The 12983-nt window shown below is 35.7% G+C and overlaps 4 protein-coding genes across 10 annotated transcripts; all 4 read right to left on the bottom strand.

Moving 5' to 3' along the window:
* Window positions 1-693: 693 nt before the first annotated feature.
* LOC104776473 (putative glucomannan 4-beta-mannosyltransferase 3) lies at window positions 694-4204 on the bottom strand. Of its 6 annotated transcripts, none has more exons than XM_087508781.1 (9): window positions 3998-4204; window positions 3061-3228; window positions 2633-2962; window positions 2452-2550; window positions 2094-2346; window positions 1739-1986; window positions 1345-1658; window positions 1054-1248; window positions 694-972 (listed from the first exon to the last, which is right to left on the bottom strand). In XM_087508781.1, exons 2-9 carry the CDS (start codon window positions 3124-3126, stop codon window positions 810-812), a joined length of 1668 nt encoding a protein of 555 aa, XP_087364907.1. In that variant the 5' UTR covers window positions 3127-3228; window positions 3998-4204; the 3' UTR covers window positions 694-809. The 6 variants fall into 6 exon arrangements, with proteins under 6 accessions (XP_087364907.1, XP_087364910.1, XP_087364908.1 ...); XM_087508784.1 differs by having other exon boundaries at window positions 2094-2350; window positions 2457-2550; window positions 3998-4146; XM_087508782.1 differs by having other exon boundaries at window positions 2457-2550; window positions 3998-4123.
* A 494-nt stretch (window positions 4205-4698) lies between these two features.
* On the bottom strand, window positions 4699-7152 carry LOC104776471 (putative polygalacturonase At1g80170). Its single transcript, XM_019243614.2, has 8 exons — window positions 6810-7152; window positions 6480-6608; window positions 6188-6358; window positions 6074-6094; window positions 5685-5974; window positions 5504-5612; window positions 5297-5413; window positions 4699-5194 (listed from the first exon to the last, which is right to left on the bottom strand). Exons 1-8 carry the CDS (start codon window positions 7059-7061, stop codon window positions 4910-4912), a joined length of 1374 nt encoding a protein of 457 aa, XP_019099159.1. The 5' UTR covers window positions 7062-7152; the 3' UTR covers window positions 4699-4909.
* A 567-nt stretch (window positions 7153-7719) lies between these two features.
* LOC109130421 (pentatricopeptide repeat-containing protein At1g74600, chloroplastic-like) lies at window positions 7720-9723 on the bottom strand. The gene has a single exon (XM_019239906.2). It carries the CDS (start codon window positions 9721-9723, stop codon window positions 7720-7722), a length of 2004 nt encoding a protein of 667 aa, XP_019095451.2.
* Window positions 9724-10144: 421 nt separating this feature from the next.
* Window positions 10145-12259, bottom strand: LOC104776470 (uncharacterized). 2 transcript variants are annotated; one of them, XM_010500551.3, is made up of 5 exons: window positions 11822-12259; window positions 11384-11654; window positions 10820-10924; window positions 10678-10725; window positions 10145-10591 (listed from the first exon to the last, which is right to left on the bottom strand). In XM_010500551.3, the coding sequence occupies exons 2-5, from the start codon at window positions 11645-11647 to the stop codon at window positions 10352-10354; spliced, it is 657 nt and encodes a 218-aa protein (XP_010498853.1). In that variant the 5' UTR covers window positions 11648-11654; window positions 11822-12259; the 3' UTR covers window positions 10145-10351. The 2 variants fall into 2 exon arrangements, with proteins under 2 accessions (XP_010498853.1, XP_010498854.1); XM_010500552.3 differs by having other exon boundaries at window positions 11755-11982.
* Between the last annotated feature and the right edge of the window lie 724 nt (window positions 12260-12983).

Raw genomic sequence — 12983 nt, 5'->3', positions numbered from 1 at the left:
TTACATGCGTCATGGGTCATTGGCCGTGGATTGCATCTAACCAATCACAAACCACCACGTCATTCTCAGCATCTTCAAACATCGTTGACCTTGACTTATATATTCTTCTTTCAAGAACACAATTGGCAGAAAAAGAAAAATACAAATCATAGAATGTTACGTTACGTATAACGTATTAACGATTAATGAGAAGTTCATTTGTATAAATGATCATATTAGCAGCTAGCCACATTTTTTTTTATCATAACAACATTAACAAAAAAATATTTTGAGTATGGAAGAGTTAAGTCGGTCTAATGGCCATAATTGATAATGACTGTTATTTGTGGCGGTAGAGATTTTGATTGTAAAAATTTAGTTGTAAAGAATTTGGCTGCACAGACTTTAACTGTAGATACTTTAACTATTAAAATCTGATTGTTACAAAAAACAACTTTAAAAGTTGTGACTGTAATTTTATTAATAACAAAATTGTAAATAAATACAAAGGTGATGATAAAAATAATAAATTTGTGAAGAGAACTGGATGTCAAAAGAAAAATAAAAAAATGCTGATAATTAATCTATAAAAAAATTTTAAAACTTTTTGATTTTACAGCATCCAATTTAAGACTTAAAAAAAAGAAGAGAAATAAAGAAGGAAAAAATTAAAGTGGCGGTAAAAACTTTAAAAAATAAAAAAGTCATTAAAGCTTGATCGGTAAATAAAATGCTTTTAAGACTTTTAAATGATTTTAAAGATTTAAAAGTCTTCACTCCTAAAGCAAAAAAAAAACATATTTGCTATCTCAAAATACAAAAGTTTAGTGCTAAACAGTTGGAACAAATGTGCCAATAAAACCAACTCCAGCGACAAAAAATGCACAAGACTGTAGAAACAGATACACATAGAAGTATGATCTTCCATACGCGACATCATAGCATCCGCATAAGAATATGTATAGCCCAACAACGAGTTCTCTCCAATTGAGTCTGCAAAAAAAAAAATGTTTAAAAACTGAATTTTAGTTACGATCGTTTTCAAAATGCTTTAAAGGTTTAGTATGTACGTACCTTTGTCCAAATCTTGTGTAAAGCTTAGTTGTAGCTTTAGTTATTAACTTAGACTTGAGAGTGTCACCTAATTTTTCAGTAACAACCCATTCGTTAACCCGTCCTGCCTCTAGTAACCCTATGAATGTCGCCTTCGTGCGATGCATTGACATTACATTCTCGAATAAGATCCAGAAGACAAGAAGATGGAATGATCTGCACTTGACAACGTACGTCAAACTTTTTTATTTTTCTAAAAACAAAATGAGGAAAAAAAAACAGAGTTTTAAGGAAGTAGAGAGAAAATGTTACCGAGGTGTAGCGATAGCGTTAAGGAGAGTGATTGTAGTAGGAAAATAAACAGTTGCCCATTTAGGAACTTGGAGCTCAGGGAAGAGCACAGTTGTTGGTAGAATCAGACAGTAGAAGACAAATGTGAAAATGTGTACTACAATCTTCCTTATGAAGAAGAAATTGTAAATGAGATACAACTTCTTCCACGCCGACACTTTCTTGTTCTGCAAGATTTCCATTGTCATCTTCCTACACAGATTAGCTGGTCCACAAGACCATCTATGTTGCTGAAACCTGTACGCTTTGAATGTACTTGGCAATTCATTTTTCACCTTCAGAAAAGAAATGAAATCTTTAAAGTACTTAGTTATATGATGATTGAGTTTAATAGGGTTATTTATAGTTGTAGTACCTCGACGTCATGTACATATACAAATTTCCAACCATGAAGACAAGCTCTTACAGCTAAATCCATATCTTCGACTGTTGTTCGATCTTTCCACCCTCCAGCTTCGTTTAAAGCTGCGATTCTCCAAACACCGGCTGTTCCATTGAATCCAAAGAAAGCATGGATTGAAGAACCAGATTCTTGCTCAGCTATAAAATGGTAGTTTAGTGACATCTCTTGCATTCTTGTCATCAAGCACTCGTTCGCATTCACTATAAATGTTACAACACATTCTCTACATTAGCTAGAATCCAATACTGACTTTAACATAATTAGAACCATTTGTTTTCCAAAAAAGATATTGATGAGTGTGTTTTACCAAACTTCCAACGGCATTGGACAAGGGAGATGTCATGGTTGTGAATAAGAAAAGGAATGGTTCGTTCTAGGAAGTCAGGATCAGGCTGGAAATCAGCATCGAAAATGGCGACAAACTCGCATTGTTTCACGTAGTTGTGCATCATTCCTGCCTTTAGTGCTCCTGCTTTGTATCCGATTCTGTTGTCTCTAATCTCTGACATTATGTTTATGCCTTTTCTCGCCCATTTATCACATTCTGCATTCACCAGTTCCTGTCTTTTCCAAAAGCATTTCATATGTCAAGACTCTGCTAAAGTCAGAGGAAACAATCATATATATAGATCAAAGAATTTTCAAAAAAAAATTGAACATAGGACCTTACTAGCAGGATCTGTGGAATCATCAAGAACTTGAACTATCATTCGATCCAACGGCCAAGATAGCCTGCAGGCTGCTCCTATTGATAACTGACAAACCTGTGACAAACAACAAGAATATATATTTAGAAGAAAGAGTATACATTAATTTAGTTGGTTACAATAAAGTTATAGTAGTTACCTCTTTTTCATTGTACATTGGGATCTGAATAAGAACCATTGGGAAGTTTGTGTTGGCGAGCTCAAGATCATCATCGTTTATAGCTTCCCATTTGTTTACTTTCTGAGGTGATCTTCTAAGTAATTTCACAAAGACTACAACTATGCTCATATAAACTCTTTCTATGAACACCAAAAAGGACATCACCAAGCATATCGTCACTAAGCATTTCAAGATTGGTATAAACACAAAGATTCTTGTCTGCTTCCAAATGTATATAATTTCTCCAATTATGCCACTTGTAACAACCCCATCTGTATCTGATGGTGCTGTTAAGGTATGTCTTTGAACCTTTAAACCAACCAAACAAAAAAAGGATTACATATAATGTAAACATTAAGAATCAAAAAAAGTATGTGAAACAGAGAGAAAAGAAATGATGATTTTACCAGAAACAAGGAGGAAGGTGAAAGAGAATCATAGAGAAAGAGAAAGAACTTCATAAATGGTGACATTTTTCTCTCAACAGGACTTGAAACTCTCAAGAAGCTCAAAACTTAAACATGGAGCTAGAAATGGTTGTGTTTTTCCTCTAGCAGAGATCTTGGGTTTGTGTCCTGAGTTTGAAGATTCATAACAATGTCAGGACCAGATCTTGTTTTTATTCCTCATTTAAAATAATAGTAACTAGCATCACATTCTCTTCATCTCCAATTATTGTAATCAAAAAACTAAAACAACTTTAAGAGAAAAGGAAAATGATTAGTCTTAATACTAATATTATAAGTTTATGACTATGAGCTAATAGCCTAATGCTATGATATGGGGTTGGGTTAGGGATGCATCTTTAGTCAATTAAGTAACATCCCACTTGTTCAATCCCACCTGGTAGATAAAGTCGAAGTAAATGTTACAGTTGTACTCGTTTATTTTATTTTTTTTGTAAAAGGGATGTTGACTTTACTTGGTCCTATTTTTCTAAGTATTGAACATTCCTCCTCCTCTGTTTCAAAACTTAGTTATTACTCTAATGACGTTTTAAAACAAAATATGTTTTTTGGTCTTCCTTCAGACTGAAAAATATTGAAGATAAAAAAAGCTTCTTTATACTTTTATAACTCGAAGAACATATGGAGACAACCAAAAAATTAAAAATTAAAAGCTTGTTCATTAATTTAAAGGAAATATGTCACTAGGAATATAATGTAGGGTAGGATTTGTGATATGAATCTGCACTATGAATTGAACAATGTGCTTATAAAGAAAGGGTTAGAAAAGTAATTCTAAAAGTCATAAACCTTTAGAGACTTACCAGAACTTGAAAGCAAATGCAATATATGAGTATTCAATCAGATTTTAAAAGAAATGGGGAGTTCATGATTTTACCTCAGAAGCTTTCTTCTCTCTCCCACAACTTAGAGATCTCCTCAGTTTACCAAAAACTTTGTGGTTCTTCACAACTTTGCACTCTCTCTTATCTTTTTTTTTTTTATGGTCACAATAATTTGCAACAAGTTGGAGTCTCTTGGAGATGGGATGATGAAGATGAACATTATTTGATTTAAATGGTAAACAAAATCATTATTCTCGCACGTCTTTAGATTCCCGGGTCCATGTACCATATAGAGTTGGTTATTTCGTTGGTTTAAGGAATTCATTTCTTTTTTTTGCATTCTTCTGTATATGGACAAAACCAAATTTACCTTATACAAAATCTACATACTAAAAGAAACAAAAAAAAAAAGAAAGAAATATTATCATATACATTACCATTTAAAAATTGGTCATTTCATTTCACATTACAAAGCAAATTGCAAGCTAAGACTAGATCTTTAGGTGATGTAGTTGTTGAGTTGTTATTGAAAGAGTAAATAAATGGGTTGGCATTGGTCCTTGATGTTTACAGCTACACGTTTCGCACGTGCCAAACATATCAAAACAATTCAATCAATCAAGCAATTGCGACCTTTGGAGTCTCCACTCTCCATGTGCCTCTCTCTAATCCTAAAGTCAACCTTTTTGTTACTCTTTTTCTATTTTCATAATGGTGTGGGGAGTAACTACAATACAATCACACACACAAGAAATGTGAAACCTTCACACCCAAAAGTTAACGCATTTGTATAAAAAATTAAAGAAAGAAAACATGTGATACAAAAGGTGGAGAAATGCTGTTACGAACAACCAAACTTTATGGTTGATTATAAAAGTGAAAAATAAAATTCTTGTTTACTATATCATATGCTTCAGAAAACTATTTTACATATCATCCCTCACTAACAACAACACTTTCGAACATCAGAGCTCGTCGTGGCCAGTCTCTGACTTGTAACTTTGGTCCAAGCCCTTGTCGTCGTGCGAGTAGAGACAATCTGCGGATGGATGAATCACTCCGTACCCAAAACCTTCAGCTGAGTTACAGTACGCTTCAACTTGACCGTCTTTGCCTTCAAGATTCACATCGTTGAGGACAATGTGACTGCAAGGGACTGTGTCGCTGCACGCAAATTTGATGGCTTTCGGACTTTTGGTTGTCCCGGTTATGTTCCGGTACATTATCTGGCTGATTTTAACCGCTGAGGTCTGCATTTATAACAAGAAGGAAAGAAAAATTATAAGTTTTCATCTTTGTATTGATAGATGAATAATCACAATCACGAGGTTGTAGTGCTATTGTAAGGTCACCTGATTTTGACATGTTGTTGGAGAATCGCAGTAGAACTGATCAATGAGTATCGGGTTTGCAACATCTTGCATCTCTACGTTTGCAAATCGAATACCCTGAACGTAACCAGAACCTCCCTGTTTCGAAAGAGAAACAGTGAAATAAAATTGCTGTTGATCAAGCCAAATCAAAGTTTATTAAAGACTGAATTTTTATTTTTGTTTTACCTGATATGTTTTAATTCTGAGTCCATTAGTTGTCCCTCTTAACAAGGCAGTTTCCAACACTACTTGTGTTACAATGCCTGTTGTGTTATCCTTCCCAAGACTTCCAATGCTGCAAGAGATTCCGAATAAATTACATCTGATTTGTAACAGATGTTATCTAGAAATTTGATGATATACGTACCTGATGCCATGTCCAGGTCCACAATAGATGTTCTTCATCTTTATGTTCGAGCTCGCATTCACAATGGAGACACAATCATCCCCTGTGCCGATTTTACAGTCTTGAAGGATAACATTGGTAGATCCAGTGATATGGATTCCATCAGTGTTGGGACTATCTCCTGGAGAAGAGACCATAACTTTGGAGACTCGAACTGAAGTTGACCTTGCAATGATGAAATTCATCTGCTGACTGTTCTGGATCGTCAAGCCACTTACTTTCACACCTGAACTGGATTCTATAGTTAGCGCCTGCAGGGAGAAAAAGAAAACAGATTGTTGAATTAAACAGATCAAGAAGAGCCATTTGTCAGGAGAAACTGGTAAATAACAAAGGCAATGGTTTCTTACCGTTGGTGCACTTTTGCAAGGCTGTAAGACAGAAAGAAAGATGAGTAAGATTCTATTCGAAAATTCGACATGTAGTGAGTTATAGAAAGCTAAACTTGGGTATAGAGGATTTACGTTAGACTTGTTTTTCTTGCAAGAAGCAGCCCACCATTTGCTCCCAGAACCATCTATAACTCCTTTCCCTTGAAAAGTGACCCCTTTGAGTTTTGAAAATTCGAGCCAAATTCTTTGGAACTTTGAGTCCCAATTGCTTGGTTCATCTGGTGCCACTATTATTCCGTCAATCTGTAAACAAAGACTAGTCTCTGAATTATATAAGACACACTTGTATAATATAATAATGGTCTAATTTCTGTTTCACTGCAGAAGACAACAAAAATTGAAGACTTATAATGTCAAACTTAACCTGAATGATCAACTTTTGTTTACAAGGACCAGTGAACTTTGTTGCATTTACTAAATACCGCCGTCCTTCTGGAACCAGAAACACGGACTTTGGTGTATCACATGCCTTGCTCCATGCGCTTATGAATGCCTGATTTAAGAAGAGATTTGACAGATCAGTTTTTGAGCAAAATTATTGAATTTAACCACGCAAAATCAATACGTTAAGTCCACAATGCACAAGATTCCAAGTTCGGGGATATGTTTTATTCCAGGCATAGAACTGATGGCGTTTTAGGTATCTAGACAACCTTTCATTTTCATGGAATAAGCAAAATGATCACAAACGTACCTGAGTATCATCAGAAACTCCATCTCCAGCTGCACCAAATGTATCCACATTCACCAGATTCTTACCAGAACTCCGGCTTGTGAATGACGGCAAATCAAAGAGCTTTGTATCATCATCATCATCTAGCAGTATATCAAAGGTCTCAAGCTCCTCAAGGATGTCTAGATCGGCGTACACCATTTTCCCTGCAGCTCCATAAGCAGTAACCAGTAATAGACCTAGAAGGGAAAGAATGAAGAGCCTATCCATCATATGCCTCAATCAAAATGCCAAGAGAAGATTCCTTATTGATTTTTAAATCCAGTGCCCACTAATGAGATTTCTTTGCTAGAGATGATTGGTTTTGGGATGAATTTATATGCAGAGTAATTAGTGGGGTTTGTGGGGTTTATTGGCTTGGCTTAAAAGTACATGAAGATAAGGCCTTGTTTTTCTATATATCTATGCTTAAAGCACAAGTCATGTGCTTTTTCACTTCTTTGCTTTACTCCTAAACCTCTATACAAAACCCTCGTGGTCAACTTGTTCTTGATAAAAATGTTGGTCCCATGAGATCCGAAATAAAAACAAAACGAGAAAAAGGCCCTGAAGATCTCTTAACTTTTTTATCTCAAGATGCTATTTTTAGAATTTTAGACATGATGTGTTATTGTAGAACGAAGAACAGACAATCTATACTATATTAAAAAAACAAAAGTAGAAGATGTCAATGAGTTTGTTGTACCAACCTGACAAATAAAGAATCTCAGCCTCCTGTGTTGTCTCTGTAGAGTGTCAATCATGTGTTATGGCTTCAAGCAAAAGAACCCAATTCAGATATGTCGAAGAAAGGTGTGAACTTTGAAATTGGGTTTGGTCTTCTTTTTCATGAAGCTGAAGAAAAAGAACACTGTCTTGCAAGTTCGGGTTCTCAGTTTTTCAGAATGACTGAACTGTAACCGATCTCCCTCATGAGCTCTCGTGAAGCAGCGATCTCTCTTATCTGTCTGGAGATTTCAAATTCACCCATCTCAAAGTAAAATTTTGAAACTTGGATGTAAACAGCAAAATCCTCGGGTTCAAGATCCATCAAGACTTCCGCTGCTCTTCTTCCAATTGATTCGTTTCTATGAATCCTGCAGCTCTGCAGTAATGAGCTCCACGCGATGCAGTCAGCATCCCCACGTGCCTGACGAAGCAGCCTTTCGGCTTTTTCCACCAAACCAGCACGCCCTAGCAAATCCACCATGCACGCATAGAGTTTTCTTCCTGGAGAAATTCCATACTTTGATTCCAATGAGTCAAAAATCAGCTCCCCTTCTTCAACAAGCCCAGAATGACTGCAACCTGATAGTACTGACAAGATTGTAACTTCGTCTGGTATGAGATTCTTTTGATCCATTTCTCTCAGCATCTCAAGACACTCTCTTCCCATACCATTTCTAGCATAGCCATTGATGATCGAAGTCCAGCAGAAGATGTTAGGTGACTCGAGCTCAATAAACACCTTCCGAGATACTTCATTCTGACCGCTCTTTGAATACGCATCAATTAGAGAGCACGAGACTGCAACATCAGATGCATAACCGGTTTTGATAGACCAGCAATGTATAAGAGCGCAGCTATGTAAATTTGCTGGCACAGAGAGTGATAAAGCCTTAAGAACAGTAGAGAGAGTGACTTCGTCGATTCCAGTTCCTTCATCAATCATCAAACCAAACATCTCAAAAATATCTTTAGTGATACCACAGTGCATCAGAGAAGTCATCAACGAGTTACAACACTCCAAACTCAAGCAAGGCAAACTCTGGTAAACCAACACAGAACTGTCAATGTCATTGCATTTTCCATACATGTCAATTAGAGCAGACTTGACATGAAGAGTTGAAACATAAAAACCCATTTTGAGGACATAGCAATGGATCTGCTTCCCGGATTGAACATCTCTGTTTCTGCTACAGAAATTCAGAAGTGACATGAATGACCGTATCGAAGGTCTCTTCCCCCAAAACTGCATCTTGCTAAACAAATCAAGAGAATCAAGCACAGAACCATAATCTGCACAGACAGAAACAATCGAGTTCCACGATATAACATCCTTTTCTGGGACAGCATTGAATGATTTCATAGAATCTAACAAATCGCCACAAGCAGAGTACAAGTCCACAAGCGCATTAGCCACAAATATATTAGAAATGTCCCATCCAGATTTAATCACTTGGGAATGCAATTGCTTCCCTTCATATACCAACCGATCATTAGAGCAACCACGGATCATATAACAATAAGTTAACCCGTTCTCAATCACACCTTCAATTTCCATCCTTTGAAACACACCAAACAATCGCTTTGAATCTCCAGCCTCACAAAAACATCTCAACACCAAATTATAAACTGCTAAATTTCTCTCAGGCATTTCATCAAACAGCTTCAGAGCAACATTAACAAGCCGCAAAGACGCATAAAGACCCACAATTGCAGATCTAACAAACAAATTACATCCAAACCCAAGCGAAATCACCCTACAATGAACTTGAGTTCCTTCTCTACAGAACAATTCATCACTACACACACTGAGAACCGAAGGAAACGTGGAAGCACTCTCTCTAAGACCACAAGAGACCATCTCCGCATAGAGTTCAATAGCTTTTAAAGAACACCCATTTCGACTATACCCAGAAATAAGAAGATTATAAGTAACAACATCTCTTACAGACATTCCATCGAACACTTCGTGTGCAGATATCAAGTTTCCGGATTTGATCAATCCATCAATTTTACGGTTATGGGTGTAGACGACGTCGCTAGGGTTTACTTCAAGAAACGAACTAAACTCCAAACGAGGCATTGCAATAAGCGGTGCAGGCGGACACAAATGCTGAGCTAACGTCGTCGTTGTTCTTCTAAGAAAGTATAAAGCTCGTCCCCCTCGCATGTCTCCGACACTTTGAATGAAGATCAAAATACAAAAGTATAAAGAAACATATCTCTCCCCAAACCGTAGTTCGCATTTGTATCAAAGCTTAGAAAACAAAAATTGATTGCGTTCTTGCTCCTTGCACCGCAAGTATCATTGTCTTCACAAGAAACCGGCTTATACAAACTGAATTGCCGAACCAAACCAAACCGAACACAGGTTAGGTCAATTTTGTTTGGTTTAGTTACGGTTTTGAGCTGAAAACAATACCGCAATAGGAAGGAAGGAAGCAAGGAAATTTCAGAAACCGGTTCGGTTCGGACCCACCAAACCGAAAATTCAAAAAAAATTGATACTTTAAACCAGAATTACCAAGATGAACCGAAATGTAGCAAATTTAACCAAAATATATAACATAAAAATCCAAGCTTTTTCACACTTTCTTCAAATAAGAGATTCTTTTTTTATTACACAAGAAGATCACAAAGGCTCTTTGAGAGCCAAAAGCAATAGTCTTTATCTATCCCAAAACCATCCAAACAAAAGAACACAAAGAGCTTCGTAGAGAGAGAGACAAATGGAGATCATATACATAAAGATACTTACAATATTTGGCTTTTTTTTAGTGGAATATATATAATAAACACTAGCAAGTAGCTGCAATTGCTTCCAAGAGAGAAGCCACAAACTGCATTTGAGTATCTTCATCGATTTTGGAGAAGAGAGGAACGTGAACGAACAGAGACTTGTGTCCCTTTTGCTCTGCGAACCTCAGTGAGTGATAGTACACGTAGTTGCAAACAAAACGTCCAGCGTCGTCTGATTGAACAACTTCAAAGCCTTTCTTCGTTAATAACTCGAAAATGGACTCTGTCGAGCATGAAGTCTTCAAGATACCCCAATAAAAACACATTCAAATGCAATTAGAATGTCTATATTTTTATTGGTGGAAGAATGTATATATATTTATACCTCTTTTGCCTTTGAAATGCTTCCATCTTCAACAGCTATAGGAAGATGCTGTGTAAAGAAACGTTAAAGAGAAACGCAATTAGTGTCTTTCTTGGATTGCTATTGAAGTGAAATTTATATGTTTATGTCGTCGCGTTTTTACCTGTGGTTGCCATCCCAATTCATCAGGACAACGGAAATGAGCTTCGTTCACTGCTTGTCTTTCAATGGCAAATTTAGTTGCTCCGCTATTTACCCCTAGATGAACCTATTAAGAAGCACCAGGATCGAGAGAAAAGTTGTGTTTATCGATCTTTAAACCATCAGAAGAACACTCAAATCACAAGAAGAAAACAAGTCTTTTTTTTTTCTTTTTCTCAAAGTTAGAAGTTCTTACAAAACATTAACTAGCTAAAGCCTTAACAGCCAAATCAAATAAAACATCAACAGTCTAATAGTTTGTCTCACACAGTCCATAACCAAGCGCACTAGTCAAATCAAAAATAGAGCAAACTTCCCAAAGAGATAACTCTCTTTACCTCGGTTAAGAAGAAAAGAACACAAAAACTCAAAATCCTATTGCAAGAAGAAAATGTAAATCCTAGTTAGACTTGGAGTTAAGCTATCAGTCTAAGTCTAACCAAAAAAAAAAACAGAAAACAAAATTGATTACCACAAGAAACAGATGAAGAAATGATAACAATAAGAAAATGAGTAAAAGACTTACCCAGACAACAGTTCCATTGATGTTCTTATTATCAACAGAGACAACACTAGACTCCAAAACCTCATAAAGCTTAGATTTTGCACCATCCCCAGCAGTGTCAAGAACAGTGCAGCTACCAAGACTCAACCCAGAAGGCAACCCTCGTTTCTCAACATAAGATTTCAGATTAGTAGCAATCTTCTCAGTAGGATTCTCAGAAACCCCAAGAAATTTCTTGAACCCAGTTACATAAATCGTAATTGATTTTGGTCCTTCGGAACCCATCCTCCACCTTCATAGTATATAACCACATATACAGCAAAATCAAAGTTACGATGATAAAAACAAAACCAAATCAATTCATCAGTTCTCAACGAAATACACACACGCACAAGCATAAGAGTTTGACCCAGTTGGTGATTTGATGATTAAAGATCGGATCTTTGTTTGTTTCTTTACCTGAATTTTTTTCTAGAAATTGCGATTGAAGATAATGAAAAGACCCAAAAGAAGAAAAAAAAAAAAAAATGAGTTTTTATGGTTTGTGTTTTGACTTTTTTGGATTGAGGAAACAAAATTGAGTTTTGGTTTCTTTGTTTGTTGTGTGAGAAGAATGATAGGATAGATAGTTTTCGCGGTGGACTGTTTTATAAACAAACCACTGGTTTTGAATTTATTTACGTAAAAATGCCACTACGAGGTTTGTCACCGGTGAATAGAAACGTCTCCGACACCGTCTGAGGTTAGTCGATGACGGTGAAGGATGATGACGTGGCGTGTTTTTATTGGGAGAGATGTTTTTTTTTTAAGAATGAGGTTGTTGAGAGCCGCGCGGTGCCAACGAAACATACGTAGATTTACTATATTACCCCTGTAATCAGATTGGGAAAACGTGCACAAAATACCTACTTAACTCCATTTGTTAATATATATTTTTTTTTTATTGAAATAATATAAAACGAAAGTAGTTGTGAGTTGTGACTTCAAAACTCAAAAAAGTAAACAAATATATTACTCTATTTTAGAAAATAACCTATACTTTTTTTATAAAAAAATTTAGAGAATTAATCATTTTTTAATTGTATAGTTATGAATAAAAAAAGGTAATCAATATTAAATATATTTCAAATACACAACGAAATATTATTTTAGCATAAAGTACCTCTAAAGGCTGTTATTGAAAAAAACTAAAAAAGCCTTGCGTATATACACAAGTACTCACTAATCACTATCATCTGTGTTTGACATCATACTCACTAACTTACTAGTATCATCTTAATATGGGTCAAATGGTTGCTATGGGAATAGTAAACATGTATATATAATTTTTTATCAAGTGTTAGAGATTAAGACACCAATATGTTCTGAAATGCTACATATATTAATCTGATTCGATTATTTTTAATTTACTACTCCCAAATCCCAATTGGGGACGATATATATATATATATATATATATATAGATAGATACACATTAACGAGTTTTGTTATGTGACAAGTTTAACCATGGTTTTTTCAATTATATTCATGCGTTGCAGTCAGTGTATTTGCAAAAATGAGACGTTTGTTTTGGACCACTTTTGGTCGGTTCAACTACTCAATTAAGATTGCCGTATAGTAT

The sequence above is a fragment of the Camelina sativa genome, chromosome 3 (assembly GCF_030686135.1).
Source record: "Camelina sativa cultivar CO46 ecotype springtype chromosome 3, ASM3068613v1".
Taxonomy (NCBI): domain Eukaryota; kingdom Viridiplantae; phylum Streptophyta; class Magnoliopsida; order Brassicales; family Brassicaceae; genus Camelina; species Camelina sativa.
This window is presented reverse-complemented; position numbering and strand designations above follow the sequence as displayed.

What these genes read in the sequence shown, in the direction of transcription:
- LOC104776473 (XM_087508781.1), bottom strand. Translation starts at nt 3,126, where the DNA reads ATGTCACCATTTATGAAGTTCTTTCTCTTTCTCTATGATTCTCTTTCA. An exon ending in CACCTTCCTCCTTGTTTCTG is followed by an intron (nt 2,963 to 3,060) that starts GTAAAATCATCA and finishes GTTGGTTTAAAG; the next exon opens with GTTCAAAGACATACCTTAAC. An exon ending in TACACAAGATTTGGACAAAG is followed by an intron (nt 973 to 1,053) that starts GTACGTACATAC and finishes TTTTTTTTGCAG; the next exon opens with ACTCAATTGGAGAGAACTCG.
- LOC104776470 (XM_010500551.3), bottom strand. Translation starts at nt 11,647, where the DNA reads ATGGGTTCCGAAGGACCAAAATCAATTACGATTTATGTAACTGGGTTC. An exon ending in AATTGGGATGGCAACCACAG is followed by an intron (nt 10,726 to 10,819) that starts GTAAAAACGCGA and finishes TTCTTTACACAG; the next exon opens with CATCTTCCTATAGCTGTTGA. An exon ending in GCATTTCAAAGGCAAAAGAG is followed by an intron (nt 10,592 to 10,677) that starts GTATAAATATAT and finishes GGTATCTTGAAG; the next exon opens with ACTTCATGCTCGACAGAGTC.
- LOC109130421 (XM_019239906.2), bottom strand. Translation starts at nt 9,723, where the DNA reads ATGCGAGGGGGACGAGCTTTATACTTTCTTAGAAGAACAACGACGACG.
- LOC104776471 (XM_019243614.2), bottom strand. Translation starts at nt 7,061, where the DNA reads ATGATGGATAGGCTCTTCATTCTTTCCCTTCTAGGTCTATTACTGGTT. An exon ending in AACAAAAGTTGATCATTCAG is followed by an intron (nt 6,359 to 6,479) that starts GTTAAGTTTGAC and finishes CTTTGTTTACAG; the next exon opens with ATTGACGGAATAATAGTGGC. An exon ending in CTTGCAAAAGTGCACCAACG is followed by an intron (nt 5,975 to 6,073) that starts GTAAGAAACCAT and finishes TTCTCCCTGCAG; the next exon opens with GCGCTAACTATAGAATCCAG.